Genomic DNA, 13,470 nt, shown 5'->3' on the forward strand with positions numbered 1-13,470 from the left:
CAGAACCCAGGTCCCTTGTGTGAGCTGAATCTCAGCTCTGCTGAATCAGCAAAGGGCTGTGAGGGGTGGGAGCTGCCTGTGCCTTCTGGGCTGGAAGGTGAATGATGATGAGCTGAGACCTGACCAGATGAGGAAGTGTATGCTGCTAACAAGGTTATTCCTGCAGCAACTTGGACAGCCCATTGTTATTCTATTAATATTGAAACTCTGGTCCCAGGTGGGGGTGGTATTGGCATTCCCAGTAATGGACTGACAGGATCTCCAGGCAGGCACCAGCCCCAGTAAATCAAAGAAAGGAGAACTGGGCTAAAATGGGAATGGTTCCTTGATGGGATCTGACTGTGCCAACCCATCTCTAGGATGGGCTAATTGAAGGGTCCTGTTTAGGGCCACAGTGCTGGCAGCCATCAGTAGGTAAAAGTTTTCTGTTTGGCCCAAAGTGCCAGAAGAAGATGCTGGGCAGAAACATTTTTCTGCCATTGCAGCGGGTACCAAAGCTCTTTCTTTCCCTTGTTTCCATAAATTCAATGTGCAAACTCATAGCCAGTGTCTTCCAGAAGCAAATATCTTTTTGCTTTCCTGTAACTTTTCATGTGCTTGATTTTCCTCTCGGATGGGCAGTACCAGGAACAAACATTTTCCTTGTCACCTTTGCATGGTGGTTGGTGGCTAGCAGGGACATATCAGCAGAGCAGGTGACAGAGGATTTAACAGAAAAAGGGAAGACTCCTGGTTTTTGCTCCAAGATGGAGGGGCTGCCCCACTAGAGAGCCATTACAGGATCTTTTGCTGGTAAACTAGATATTCCTGAGTTGATGGATGTTGGTTTGGATAGGGACATTTTCTGGCTTGTGGCTTTTGAGCCATGTCCTGCTATCCAGACAAATTACAGTTTGTATTATGAATTGTTTGTTTTGCAGTTCTGCTGGTGCCTACGTGCAGATTCATCAGGAGCTCAGGCTGGATCTCTGCTCCAAAGTCTCCTTTACTCTCTGCTGAGAACTGTCTCTCCTAGGTGGCAGCAGACAGAAATATCAGAGGGGTTGAATCCATTTTGCAAAAGTGGATTTGCAAGCCTCTTGCACAGACAGAGTAGTTTATTTTCTGTGCTGACAGGGCAGCTTCCTGAGCCAGAAGGTTCAGCTTGGCCAACTCTCCAGTGGTTAAACATGGGGGCAGCACTGGCGCTGCCGTGCTGGGGACAGGGACTCTATTCAGCGCTCCATGGAGCATTTGCTAAACATCATTTCTCCCAAACAAGAGCTCTGTTGTACCCCCGTTCTCAGTCGGTCTCATCAGCATAAGTTTTTCAAAGATTTCCAGCATCTCCAAGCTTGCTGGATACTTACAAGATGAACTGCTGCCTAATATCTGCTTTGATGGCATTACTGTATTACAGATTTATTTTTTTTCCAAGAGCTAAGCTTTTTTCTATGGGAGGTACTTTCTTGGAATGGTGACCTCAGATCCGTCTCACCTTGCATGTTGCTTGTGGCTCCTGTAGCTGCTGGGTTTGTCCCTTCTGTTGCTGCTCCACTTTTCCCCTCTTGGCCCATCAGCTGGTTGTGGTCAGGGCTCTGGGGCAGCATGGGTGCTACTGAGGTCCCCAAGCTGTGTGTTGGGGACACTTTTCTCCATGAGTCACATTGCAAGGAGGACTCTTACGTCTGGTGGCCCCAGAGTCACCTCTCTGCGGCGCACCACACACTGCCTGCTCCAGCAGCCCCCATGTGTCAGAGCCTTAGGAAGAGATCATAGTCAAGCCAGCTTGCAACAGTTCTTCTCTAGACACTGTCCTAGCCTTTAGGGTTTCTCTGGTCTTATAACTAATGGTTTTTAATTAACAATTCTCACCTGAATTATGCTGTTGTAAGCCCATGAGGACTTGCAGTGTCTCCAGTGTCTTCAGTAAGAAGTTTAACAGCTCACCTGGATATTGCTGAAGATCAGCCAGCTTCTGTTTCTTCTGAACCACCCTCCCAAGGTGTTAGCTTTGCTTCATGCCCTCACTGCAGCCTTGTGCTCCACATCCCACTGCTTCCCATCACTGGATTCAGAAGGATGCAATCTGACACATTAGAAAAGATGCTTGAGAAACCTGACACTTCTTTTCCCTAAAAAACAAAGTGACATGGGCATTATTAATGGGTGCTAAGAGTTCTCCATGTATAAGTATTTCCTTACAGGATTGGACTGGAGGATTATTAGGTTCATGAAGAACACTGAACTGAGGTCACTGTACCCTGAGGCTGTCTTGTTGGCTCAGTGCTTTAAGTGAGACCCTGGTCCCACAGGAACCCTTTCTTGCCCTCAGCATTCCCAACAAGGAGCTGGGAGGGTCCTGGTGGTGGGTTTTACCACCTGGAAAGCTTTGGGGTGCTGGTTGGTGGCAGAGAGTCATAGATGTGCCTTGTGATGGTGCTGTGACTGCCTGGTTCATCTGCAGAGCCTGGCTGGGGTAGGGGTGAGAGCTAAATGAGTTTGACACTGGAAGGCAGAGTTGCTTTTCCTTCTTCTCCTCATTGGAACCACCAGGAAGCCATGGATGTAGGCTCTGCTGCCTGCCTTTCTCTGGCCCACAGGGAATGGAGGAGGAGATGCTGCTGGGAGTTTATTGCTGTTTCCTGTCTTGTCTGAGCTCTGCTCCCCTCTGAGTTGGTGGGTTGGGCTTCTGGTCTTCAGACCCACAGTTCTTTGTGTCTTTGCCAGGAACAACCCAGCAGCAAAGTGAAATTGCAGCTCCTTCCTTGCCCCCTCACTCTCAGATGGAGCAGCCAGTGAAAGGAAACAGAGGGATGAGTTACACTAATAGGTTTAGCAGATGGCAGGGGAAAAACAACAGTTATTTCCATCAGCTCCCTCCTGTCAGCATAGGAGTGCCATGCCCACCTGCTCATCTCCAGCCTGCTCATCTGGCTTTGCTTCACCTCTCTTTGCTTCCATACCACTGAGCTGGGGCAAATTGGGTGGGTAGTATTTAAGAACTCTGATTTAGCTCTGCAATGTAGTCTCTGTTCAGAAATGTCTTTGGTTAGTATATTCCTCCATTGATCTTTCTTTGCACCTGGGATGTGGGATTGAGGTCCTTGCACAGTTCTCTGGTCTCAGATAGTCTCTGGTTACTAGGTAACAATGTCCCATTTGTTTCTAGTCCATCTTATCTGCATTTCATTTAGTTTTATTGAAAGCTCCATGGATAAGTACCAGAGGTTTTAGGTGCAAAGGGAAGGGGGGACTGGGTGGGGGGAGGATAAGGCATTGCATGCAAAATGCATTGCCAAGGTGGGTGGGCAGACTTTGAAGGCAGCCAAGTCCTGGCATCACCCTATTGCTCCAGGGGAATTAAATGTCTGTTGTTATTATGGTCTGAAAATGCAGATTAGCTCAAAAGAGAATAAAAGGTAGCACACGTCTGGCTGTCTTTCTTGCAGAGCATGGAGGGGTTTCTCTGCCTGGCCTGAAAACAAAGGGGAGGGAAGAGAAGAGTTTGTTTTGCCAGTGGACTTGATAAGCAGATGAAGGGGTTCCTGGGGTCCCCTTGGTCCAACTGCTTTTCCAAGCAGTGCTCAGGCAGCTCAAAGCTTCAGGAGAGTCCCCTTACCACCAAGTGAAGGTTGGAAACTCCAGTACCTGCTCTGTTCTTGTTACTCTACCTGGAAGTAACAAGGATCAATGTGTGTCTCCTGGTACCAGAGTATCTCATCTTGGCCACATGGTCATGATCTGTCACACATGTGTCTGAGGAGCAGGAAAAGGAGTTTCCTCCACAAGTGAGCTGGGCACAGGTTACCATCACTCCACACTCCCAGCAGCATTTCAAGGCCACAGCAGTGAATTATGTGGAAGTGCTGAAAGCTCTTTTGTAGCAGTATAGACAGCTGTGGTTAGGATGGGGACAGATCTGGAGCATTTGTTTGGATTTCAGGCTAGTTGGGTGTCCTGGTTTGTTACTCATGGGTTTTTTTGAGGCTTTTCAGAGTCCATATTTTGTTTGACTCTGGTTTTAATCATAAAAAATCACATATTTCTTTGTGCCTGAAGAAGGTTGTGCTTGTGCCCTGGGTTCTTCAGCAACCATATTTCTTGTCAACGTTCAGATAAGGGCAGGGATGCAGGACGAAGAGAGGTGTGGGACATGAGGGAACTTCAATATTTCCTTCTTTGTCTGTCTTCAAAGTGGTACCCACTTCTGTAGGAGCTGTGGGCTGTGCTGGGAGCAGTTCTGGGTGTTGAGGCTTCCTCGGCTCCTGGCAGCAATCTGCTGCCAGATTGTCCCAGTCATTAATTTACTAAAAAAAAAAATTAATTAAAAAACATTAATTTACTAAAATGGGGGTGTGGTAAAAGGGGCTGTTTACAAGGCAAGTGGTGCCCCATGTCACCTGTGGGGTTGTTAGTTTGTTGGATGAGGAGGTCAGTGGTCCTGCCAGGGACAGCAATGCTGCTGTGCTTTCCTGTGTGGGTTTGTCATCTGGCTGACAACCAACCCGCCTGTACCATGCCTTTGCTGACACTCTTCCTTTTCTTTTTCAGGGAGCCCATTGGAAAGAAGAGGTCTGGTAAGGACTCGTTCCCTCTCTACCCATCCCACCACATCCTCCTTTCACCCACAGTTGTGGTCTCCTGGAATGGGACAAAGCTCTGGCCCCATGACAGGCTGACCCCCTGGCTGTGCTCTCCCATGGGACGTGGGGCTTCTTGACATGGCATGATCCCTCCATACACCCCAGGTTTCACTGCAGTGGAAGTCACTCAGAATCCCAGTCCCACATCCCCCTGTGCCTCCCCGTGGGGCTCCCAAAGGTCGGGAGAGTTGCCCGCAGCTCTCCACGCTGCGCTGGCCTCCCTCTTCACTGGTTAACAGAGCCATTGCCAGCATTGCTGCCACCCCCTTGTTCTTTTCCCTCCCCCAGCCCTCATGCCTTGTCTCCCATCGTTTTATTCCTCCATCAGGGTTTATCCAGAGAACGGCCTCTTTCCTGCAGAGAGGTACTAACAGCCGCTCGCTGCCCGGCCCTTGCTCTTGCTTTGCCTTTTGCTGGGGGGACGCCTGCTCAGGCTGGGTGGGCAAGTCTTTTGCAAGAAGCTGTCACATCCCTCATGGCTTTCAGTGGTGGCTGGTGGACAGGGGGCAGTAGTGGAGAGGAGGTAGGGTGGGCTCGAGATTGGCGTTTGGCTGTCAGTACAGTTCCATATGCAAGGGCTGTGTCTCAGGTCTTGGGGTGAAGGACAGGGCTTGGTCTGCAGCCTGGAGGATGGGGATGCTGCAAAATCACTGCAAATCCTTTTACCTTCTGGAGGTCCCAGACTCTGAAGATTGACTTGGCCACTGATTTAGGTATATCTAAAAGTTGTCCTCATATCAGTCTCCAAGACTGTTTTGAGAGTTTCTGTTCGCTTCTCTTCTTGCAGATCAACAGAAAGCACAGATGGAGAGTCAGGGGTTCATTGCAGCACTGACTGTGCAGGGGAGCCTGAAACTGTCTCCTAAGGTTATATTTGGGTGGAGCTGCCCCAGGAGGCTGCCAAAGAGCTCCAACATCCCCCCTGCCAGCCTTATTTCATATGCTTTCTTGTGTGCCCCCCACCCCTTTTTCTGGGCTATGTAATGTGCCTGCAATGGCATAGAGATCCCAAACCCCAGTATTTAGTCTAAAAAGAGCTAGTGAAAACACAGCTGTCGTGTCTTGCAGCAGCCATAGGGGAACCTTTCTAAAACTCCACTGGTATTTCCATGTGATTATTTTTCAAGTCTGGAAAAATCCCTGGAGAGATGAGAGGGCTTACAAAGAGTACAGTGCAACATGTAATGCCCATTTCATGTGACAGCAAGAAGAAACTCACTTCTGCAGTACAGATCTTCACAATTTCATCAGATCTGGGGGAAGAAGTCCTGTCCTGAACGCATGGGACAAAGCAACACAGGCCACAGTCAGTCTCACAAGTTGAGGGGTGTTGCTGATACACAGGCTGTGTTGCTGCCTCCAGCTCTCTGCAAAACTCACTCCCTTGTGGGCTCTGGACTGGGAGTGCTTCCTCCCCTCCTCAGCTGCAGAGCTTTAGTACTGACTCTCATCTCAGAGAGCCATTGCTATTTTGAAGACACCAACTCTGCCTGTAAATAGGGTGTTTGTTGTTGAGTGTATTTTTGTGGTTGAGGGTGATTATGCCAGGTGAAGACACTCCTGAAATTACCTCCTACTTCTTCCTCCAGGTGCAGTTTACCACTTCTGTTGCAGGTTTAATAGGTACATTGGAGGATCCAGAATTGCCTGCTGAAACTACAAATAGAGCAATGGATGTAATTACAGCGAGGGAGGCAAGAAAGAAAGTACATCTTTCTTCCTATAGCTCTTATTCTCCTTTAAGGGGCTGGGTAGATCCTCTGATCACTTTAAGCACAAACCCTTAATTGACCTAGTAGAACAGATACTCCTAGCATCCACCATTCAAGTTAGAGGGCTATTTTTATTTCTGTTCAGTGCCCCACCTCTGGGCTTTGGCAGGAGGAAGCTTTCATTAGTGGTAACAGATCCTCTGCACTCAGCCAGCTCACCTGGAGCTCTGCAGTGTGCTCTTTATAGCAGCATAACATGGACTATTTGCCTCCTCTTCCCTGAAATAAGACTGTCCTGAAGGTAAATTGTTAGTTTAAATCTTTGTTGTGGTCTTCCTGTTTCAGAACCAGTTTGAGAGGTTGTGACTTTAGGCACAGGAGATCTTCTCTGTGAGGGAGCAGAGCATCTTAGGGTTGCTAAAGACATGCTGGATCTTGTCCATCTCATCTCTCTTGTTCTCTTGCAGGATTGTGCTGTGCAATAAGTTCCCCCATAAGAAAGATCTTTTGTCAGGCTGAGACTTTTCACATGATGGCGAAGCTGTTGCAGTGCACTTTCCCTTAGAAACTTTTTCCTGATATGTAGCCTGAATTAGTCTTTGCTGCATTTTGCCTTTGTATCCCAAGGGACCATCACTCTGTCATTTCTTCCTCAAACCCATTAGTGACTGGAAGGTATTTGTCCTGTGTAGCTGCCATGCTGTAGCAGCTAGAGGGCTGGGCCAGATGAGATTTCAGCCCTAACCCCAAAATTGAGGCTCTCTGAGTATGTGCACAGCTCCTCCGAATTAGATGTACTCTCAGAGTATGTGCTCTAAATTAGCCTTAACACCTATAACCAGGTGTGGGATTCTTCTGTATCACTCTATCCTATAATAATTAACACTATCCTATTTCCAAAGCACTTGGCAAATATTAATTAATTCTTTCTGCACCTGGAGAGATGGTAATTAAGACAGTGTTCTCATCTGACAGGATAAAGCTAAGTATTGTGTTGGAAGCCAGAGCCAGGAAAGCCCTCGGAGCAGAGAGGAGTTGTAGACAAGGGTTTCTTTCTGCTTTGTTTTTTTTTAACTTCTTGGAGGCTTTAGAGGCAGATGGGGCAATTGCTGCTAGTGCTGTGGGTGACCAGAAGCTGAGCCTGAACAAACCCCCGGCTCTGTGGGGCTAGGTAAGCTGGTGGTGCATCCCCAGCCGGAGCGCTCTCCTACATGACAAGATGCCATAATGAAAGCCCTCCTTGCCCTGGGTCTGGCCGCGGGTCCCCCGGCACCGGATGAGTCTTGGTCCCTCTGTCCCTGCCTTAGCCCGCAGTGCCACCTGCAGCCCGACCGGCTCCGCGCAGCCACCGCCACAGCGCCCGGCTCTCCACCGGCTGCCGGGCCCCTTCCCAGCTGCTGGAAAGCTTCATTCCCGGTGTCTCCAGCCCCTTGGTTACCCCTTGGAATATTTCTTATTTTTCTTTCTTTTTTTTCTTTTTTTTTTTTTTCCTTTTTTAAATTTTTCTTTCTTTTTTTTCTTTTCTTTCTTTTTTTCTCTTTTTCCTCTTTTTTCCTTTTTTCTTTTTTCTTATTTTTCTTTCTGTTTTCTTTTTTTTTCTTTTCTATTCCTTTTTGTTTCTTTTTTCTATTTTTCTTTTTTCTTTTTCAATTTTTTTCTTCTTATTATTTTTTCTTTTCCTTCTCTTTTTTCTTTTTTTTTTTCTTTTTTTTTTTTTCCTTTTTTTTCTTTTTTTCCCTTTTTTTCTCCAGTGGGAGGACCTGAGTTGTTAGAGCAAACTGTGCTAGTGAGGAAGAATCTCAGAATCATATTTGTTGGAAGAAGACATTTAAGATCACCAAATCCACCACTAAATTGTGTCCCTAAGCACCACATCTACACAGCTTTTGAATACCTCCAGTGGTGACTCCACCAGCACCCTGGGCAGCCTGATCCATTGTCTGACACCCTTTCAGTAAAGAATTTTTTTTTCTAATGTCTGATCTGAACCTCCCCTGGCACTGGTTGAGACCATTTCCTCTTGTTCTATTGCTTGTTTCTTGGGAGATGAGTCTGACACCCCCTCACTACAACCTCCTTCCAGGCAGCTGTATAGCATCAGGTCTCCCCTCAGCCTCCTTTTCTCCAGGCTAAACCCCAGTTCCCTCAGCCATTCCTCACAAGACTTTCTCCAGACCATTCACCAGCTCTGTTGTCCTTCTTTGGACACACTCCAGAAGCTCAATATCCTTCTTGTAGTGAGGAGCCCAAAACTGAGCACAACATTTCAGTTGTCACCTCATTGCAACAATGAGTTGTGAGAAGGTGACTGAAATGCATAAGGGGAATGAAGACAGGGAGATGCTGCTCTGTCCTACAAACACCCCTCTGCCTGGGTGCCCAGGCTCTTCAGTCAGGACCAGCAAAATCTACTAAAGGTTGTGTGTGTGTTGAATTGGGGTCTGAGCTGGTCCATGCACTGGGGCAGCTGATGCCAGTGCACAGGAGAGTGACCTGAGCCCTCCCTCAGCCTCTGACAGCAGATACTGGCCAGCTGTGTGCATCCCTGGCAGTGGTGGGGTTGTTTGGATGACTCTGTCTGAAAGCAGGAAGGTGGGTAGCAAGTGAAAGGTCTCACCTGGCTGTACGCATCTCACCTGGCTGCTGGTTTGGTCTCTCCTCCTCACTCTGCCCAGGTTTCTGGCTCACATCTCTCACGCTGGGGTCCCCGTGGTGTCCTGGAGCTGCTCGCAGGCCAGCAGGTGCTCGGGAGTGGTGGCCCCCACTATCAGGAGCTGGTGCTTACCCCCAGCACACGGGTTGGTTCTTGTCCCCCCTGTGCAGGAGCTGACAACGCGTCGGTCGACCCCTTGGTGCTGGAACAGTACGTGGTGGTGGCAGAGTACCAGAAGCAGGAGAGCTCTGAGATCAGCTTGTGCGTGGGCCAGTTGGTGGATATCATTGAGAAGAATGAATCAGGTACAGAGAGTCTGGCTTGGCAGAGGGCTTTGGGTCCACTCTGTGTTGCAGAGCAGGGCTGGGAGTAGCAATCACATATTGTCAGTGTTTTTCTAATAGGAATTAAGAAAAACAGCCTCCAGGCACCTCACAGGGAAGCTCTTGGGTGGGCAGTTGAGGTGGGGTGTGGAGGAAGCAGCTTCAGTCTGCAGGATGCCTGTATGAGCAGGGACAAGACTTTGGGGCTGTCTCTGAAGGGTCTGATCAGCAGTGAGCTGAGCTTTTACAGGCTCCATTTCAAGCTGCTTCGTGCTGAAAAACTTGGTTGATGGGTCCTGAGGACAAAAGCCATTCCCAGAGTTGGCAGGCTTGTGTGGGGGACATGGGGGACACTCGTGGTCTCCATGAAAGCCCCCATTGTGTGTCTGCAGTTCCTGCTTCCAAACATGAGGCAGCACCCAGACATGGAGCAGGGGAGGCAGCCACACCAATTGCTTGCTTCAAAACTTAAGCTTGTTCTTAACCTCCGCAAAGGGATTGAGTCATGTCATGGGCCCAGCTTCTGGAGTTTGTTGAGAAAGGGAATTTATTCCCTGAAGTTAATAATGTTGCTAAGGGGGGATTAAAGATAAATTGTGAAAATAGGTTTTAATAGTCTGGAAGCCTGGTCCCCAGAGGATTAGTTGTACAGCAGCTGTGTTTTGAGAATGGGGAAAATAAAAGGAGCCCTGAAGCAAGTGAAACCTATTAGCACAGTCAATTCAAAAGATTTGGGAAATAATTTATTTATCAAATGTCAGTTTTCCCTTCCATTCAGGTAGCAGCTGATTCCCTCTCTGACAATCTAGTTGTCTTTCTAAATCACTTGCTGGTCGGCTTCTGAGGATCATTCATTGTCTTTTTTTTTTTTTCCTTAAAGACACAAATAGCTTGTGCTTTTAATAACTGAAGAGCACACTTTTATTTTGATTGGACACCCAGGGTGGCCTGGAATTGCTTGTGGCCACTATGGAGCCAGCTAGGTTTCCACTGGGAGAGCTCATGTTTTAATCCTGCATTTGCTCTTAGCTTTTAAAATGTGCTGTTTCCACAAATGTAAAGAAGGTGAGAGCACAGCAGGAGTCAGCTATCAATTTGCAGACAGTGTATTCATCTGTGCTAATTGGTCTGAGCTTGCAGACCCAGACTGAGGAAAAATGAATCATGAAGAGGAAAAAAAGGAAAGCAAATGCAGTGGCTGGAGCCATCATTCAGATCTCAGTCTATCCCAGTTTTGGTGAGGAGGGAACATACATTTAGATAGCCTTCAGCTGCCATTCTCCATGCTACTGTCTGTGCTCCTGTTCAGATAGCACTTGGCTTTGGTGCCTTGGGGTCACCCCAGCCCCCCAGGGAGCAGCTGAAGTCCCCCAGGCTCAAGGGTTGCAGGAATGGAGGAAGTTTTGGGCTGGTGGGAGGCCTTGGCTTAGCTGCCTGCTGTTTTCTTCTCAGGCTGGTGGTTTGTGAGCACATCAGAGGAGCAAGGCTGGGTGCCAGCAACCTGCCTGGAGGCCCAGGATGGTGTCCAGGATGAGTTTGCATTGCAACCCGATGAAGGTAAGGAGCTGCTGGAGGCATCTGCCCCAGCTTCTTCCTGCTGAACTGCTCACAGGACTGTTTAGCCCTGCCTGACTTGGGAAGAGCAAGAGCCCAGGAAAGGACAAACCCACATGTGCTGTACATTCATGTCTGCCTGTAATGGTCATGCCTGCCCAGCACTCTGCTCCAGTGCTATAGCAGGAGTGGGAGTAACTGCTGATATTTGTGCTTCCTCACAGAGGAGCTGAAGGTGCCACCTCCAGGGAACACCCAGTGCTGCCACCCCAGTGGCTCCTTAGACCCCAGGGAGCTGTTTTACCTATACTTGAGTAGGAGCAAAGCTTAGATCCTAGGACAATTCTTCTGTCTTCTAAACTCATTCAGAATAGAGAACAATCACGAGCTTGTCTTATGAGAACAACAAGGCAGCAACCTTTGCTTACAGCAAATCTGCACCACTCTTGGAGAAAGCATCCTTCCCACTGAGCACTATATGCTCAGGGCAGGGATGTAGCTGGTTCAGCCCCTTGCTTGGGGAGCTGGAGGTGGGAGGGGAGGCTCAGACTGGGGAGGGCCCCAGAGGGCTCCAGGTGAGTACAGTCTCTGTGCTGCTCTCTGATGTCATCTCTGTCTCCTCTTGAACCTGATGTGCCACCTCCTTATGTTCTCTCCTGTGCTTCTCCTCCTTCCCCAACATGCTCTTCCCAGTCCCATGGAGATACTGGTCTCTACCCAGGCACGTTGGCCGCCGTCGGACTCTTGGGGACTTGTACACCAGTGGATGGGGTCAAGGTGGACTTCACACAGACTTGTTCAGCTGGCCATGTTTGGAGCCTTGCTGTCTGCATGTTTGTTTACTTTGCATGGGATGGACCCTGCTTGTGTCAGTCCTGAATGCATGCTGTACATACTCCATTAGGCCCACTCGTGTCCACCTTTTTCCTCTATCAGCTGTTCCTTCTAACTTTTTGAGAAGTTTTACAGAAGCTGGAGTTTCTGCTTTCCCCCAACACATGTATGCAGACTTTTGCAACTGCTTCCTTAGTTCTTGTAAAAGGAACTCCTCTGAGCCATGGCCCTGGGGTTCGTGGCTCAGGTGGGGTCAGGAGGAGAAGGACCAGTTTTTTTTTGCTGGGTGTGACAGGACTTTTACTGCTTTGACTGATGTGCATGAAGGGGGTGGGAGATCAGGACCTTGAAGGCTGTGCTTCTCCAAGAAGACAAAGCCAGGAAACATGCACAGCAGGGATATATGAGCATCCAAAGGTCTGGAGGCAGACTTTTGTTTGTCTGACATGTTGTCCACATGGTTGTTAGGATGTTTCCCCTTGAGGGGAAGAGCATCCATGGCCCTTCTTACTGTTGTTTGGTCCAGTGGACAGGGCATCAGACTATTCTTCAGGCTCACTATATGGCTTTGACCAATGTGTTGGGGAACGCAACTGTTGAACAGGAAAGTTCACATACACTTGCTGTTGTAGAGGGGTTTGAGAGCTGTGTATAAAATTTACCCCCTTATGTCTATGGGATTTCTTTTCCTCTAGAGAGGATTTCTTTAAATGGCCTGAGAAAGGAATTTGAACTGAAGTGGTTGCATGAAAGAGCAAGTCACCTGTCACCTGTGAAGAGCAAGTGAAAGGAAAGCCATCATATAAAAGATAGTTTGTAGTCCTAAGGGAGAGGAGGAGCTGTTTTAGACAGCTTCTCCTTGGACCAGACTATCTCTCCAAAGCTTACATTTCAAAATGCATCTGGGTTTTGTTTTGAAATACATTTCACTGGCATTTCTTTTATGAATGGTTGTGTATCTTTGTGTATTCACTCACACCTGTATTACAACAGGAATTATCAATATATAAAACCATTGTTCAACTGAGTCCAGGTTTCTGTTAAACAGTATCTCCATGTCCCTGCATTTTCTTTTCAACAGAGGAGAAGTACACTGTTATTTACCCGTATACTGCAAGAGACCAGGATGAAATGAACCTGGTCAAAGGGGCTGTGGTGGTGGTGATCCAGAAGAACTTGGAGGGCTGGTGGAAAATCAGGTACTGTACCTACCTCTTCCTCTTCCCTGTCACTGGAGCTGGGGCTTTGCAAAGCAGAGAGCTGATGCAGGTGGGATGTACAGCCCAAAGATAAGTCCAGGTTATCAAGAAGGGCAGAGCACCAGGATTCATTTCTCTCCAGTCCTACAAACTGAGGCTAGATGATGGTCAGGGCTGCAGCCAAGCATAGTTGTGGTTAAAACTTCTTTAAAATCCCCTGATTTCCTGTGCTTGGAGATGGACTGGGTCACAGCACCACATGTCCCAGCAGTGCAAAGGGAACCAGTGTGAGTGTGTTCGTGTTCCATCATGTGCTGCTGGCAGGGAAAGCACTGAGTGTCCTGGAAGCAGGTTGGATCCCTGGCTGTGTTAGGCATTGCTCCTTGCAGAGCAGGGCCGTGTGGTATCTGAGGCAGGTCTGCTGTGTGTAGGGTGTGCTGATGCCAGAGATTCCAGACCATCCTGAGGTGATGCTTATTTTTTCCTGGAAGCTCATTTTCTCTTGTCTGTGGTCTAGCAATCGGTTGGACTTGAGCAGGGTGAGAGCTCATGCTGCAGTTTTCTTAACAC

The 13,470-nt window shown here is 48.3% G+C and overlaps 1 protein-coding gene across 1 annotated transcript in view; it reads left to right on the forward strand.

The window, feature by feature from the left end:
* SH3PXD2B (SH3 and PX domains 2B) overlaps positions 1 to 13,470 on the forward strand; it is a 66,207-nt gene that overhangs the window by 47,055 nt on the left and 5,682 nt on the right. The window contains 4 exon segments of the mRNA XM_030459243.1: positions 4,534 to 4,559; positions 9,161 to 9,295; positions 10,766 to 10,870; positions 12,783 to 12,900. Coding sequence (XP_030315103.1) covers positions 4,534 to 4,559; positions 9,161 to 9,295; positions 10,766 to 10,870; positions 12,783 to 12,900 — 384 coding nt within the window.

This window comes from Calypte anna, chromosome 13, assembly GCF_003957555.1.
Source record: "Calypte anna isolate BGI_N300 chromosome 13, bCalAnn1_v1.p, whole genome shotgun sequence".
Lineage (NCBI taxonomy): Eukaryota > Metazoa > Chordata > Aves > Apodiformes > Trochilidae > Calypte > Calypte anna.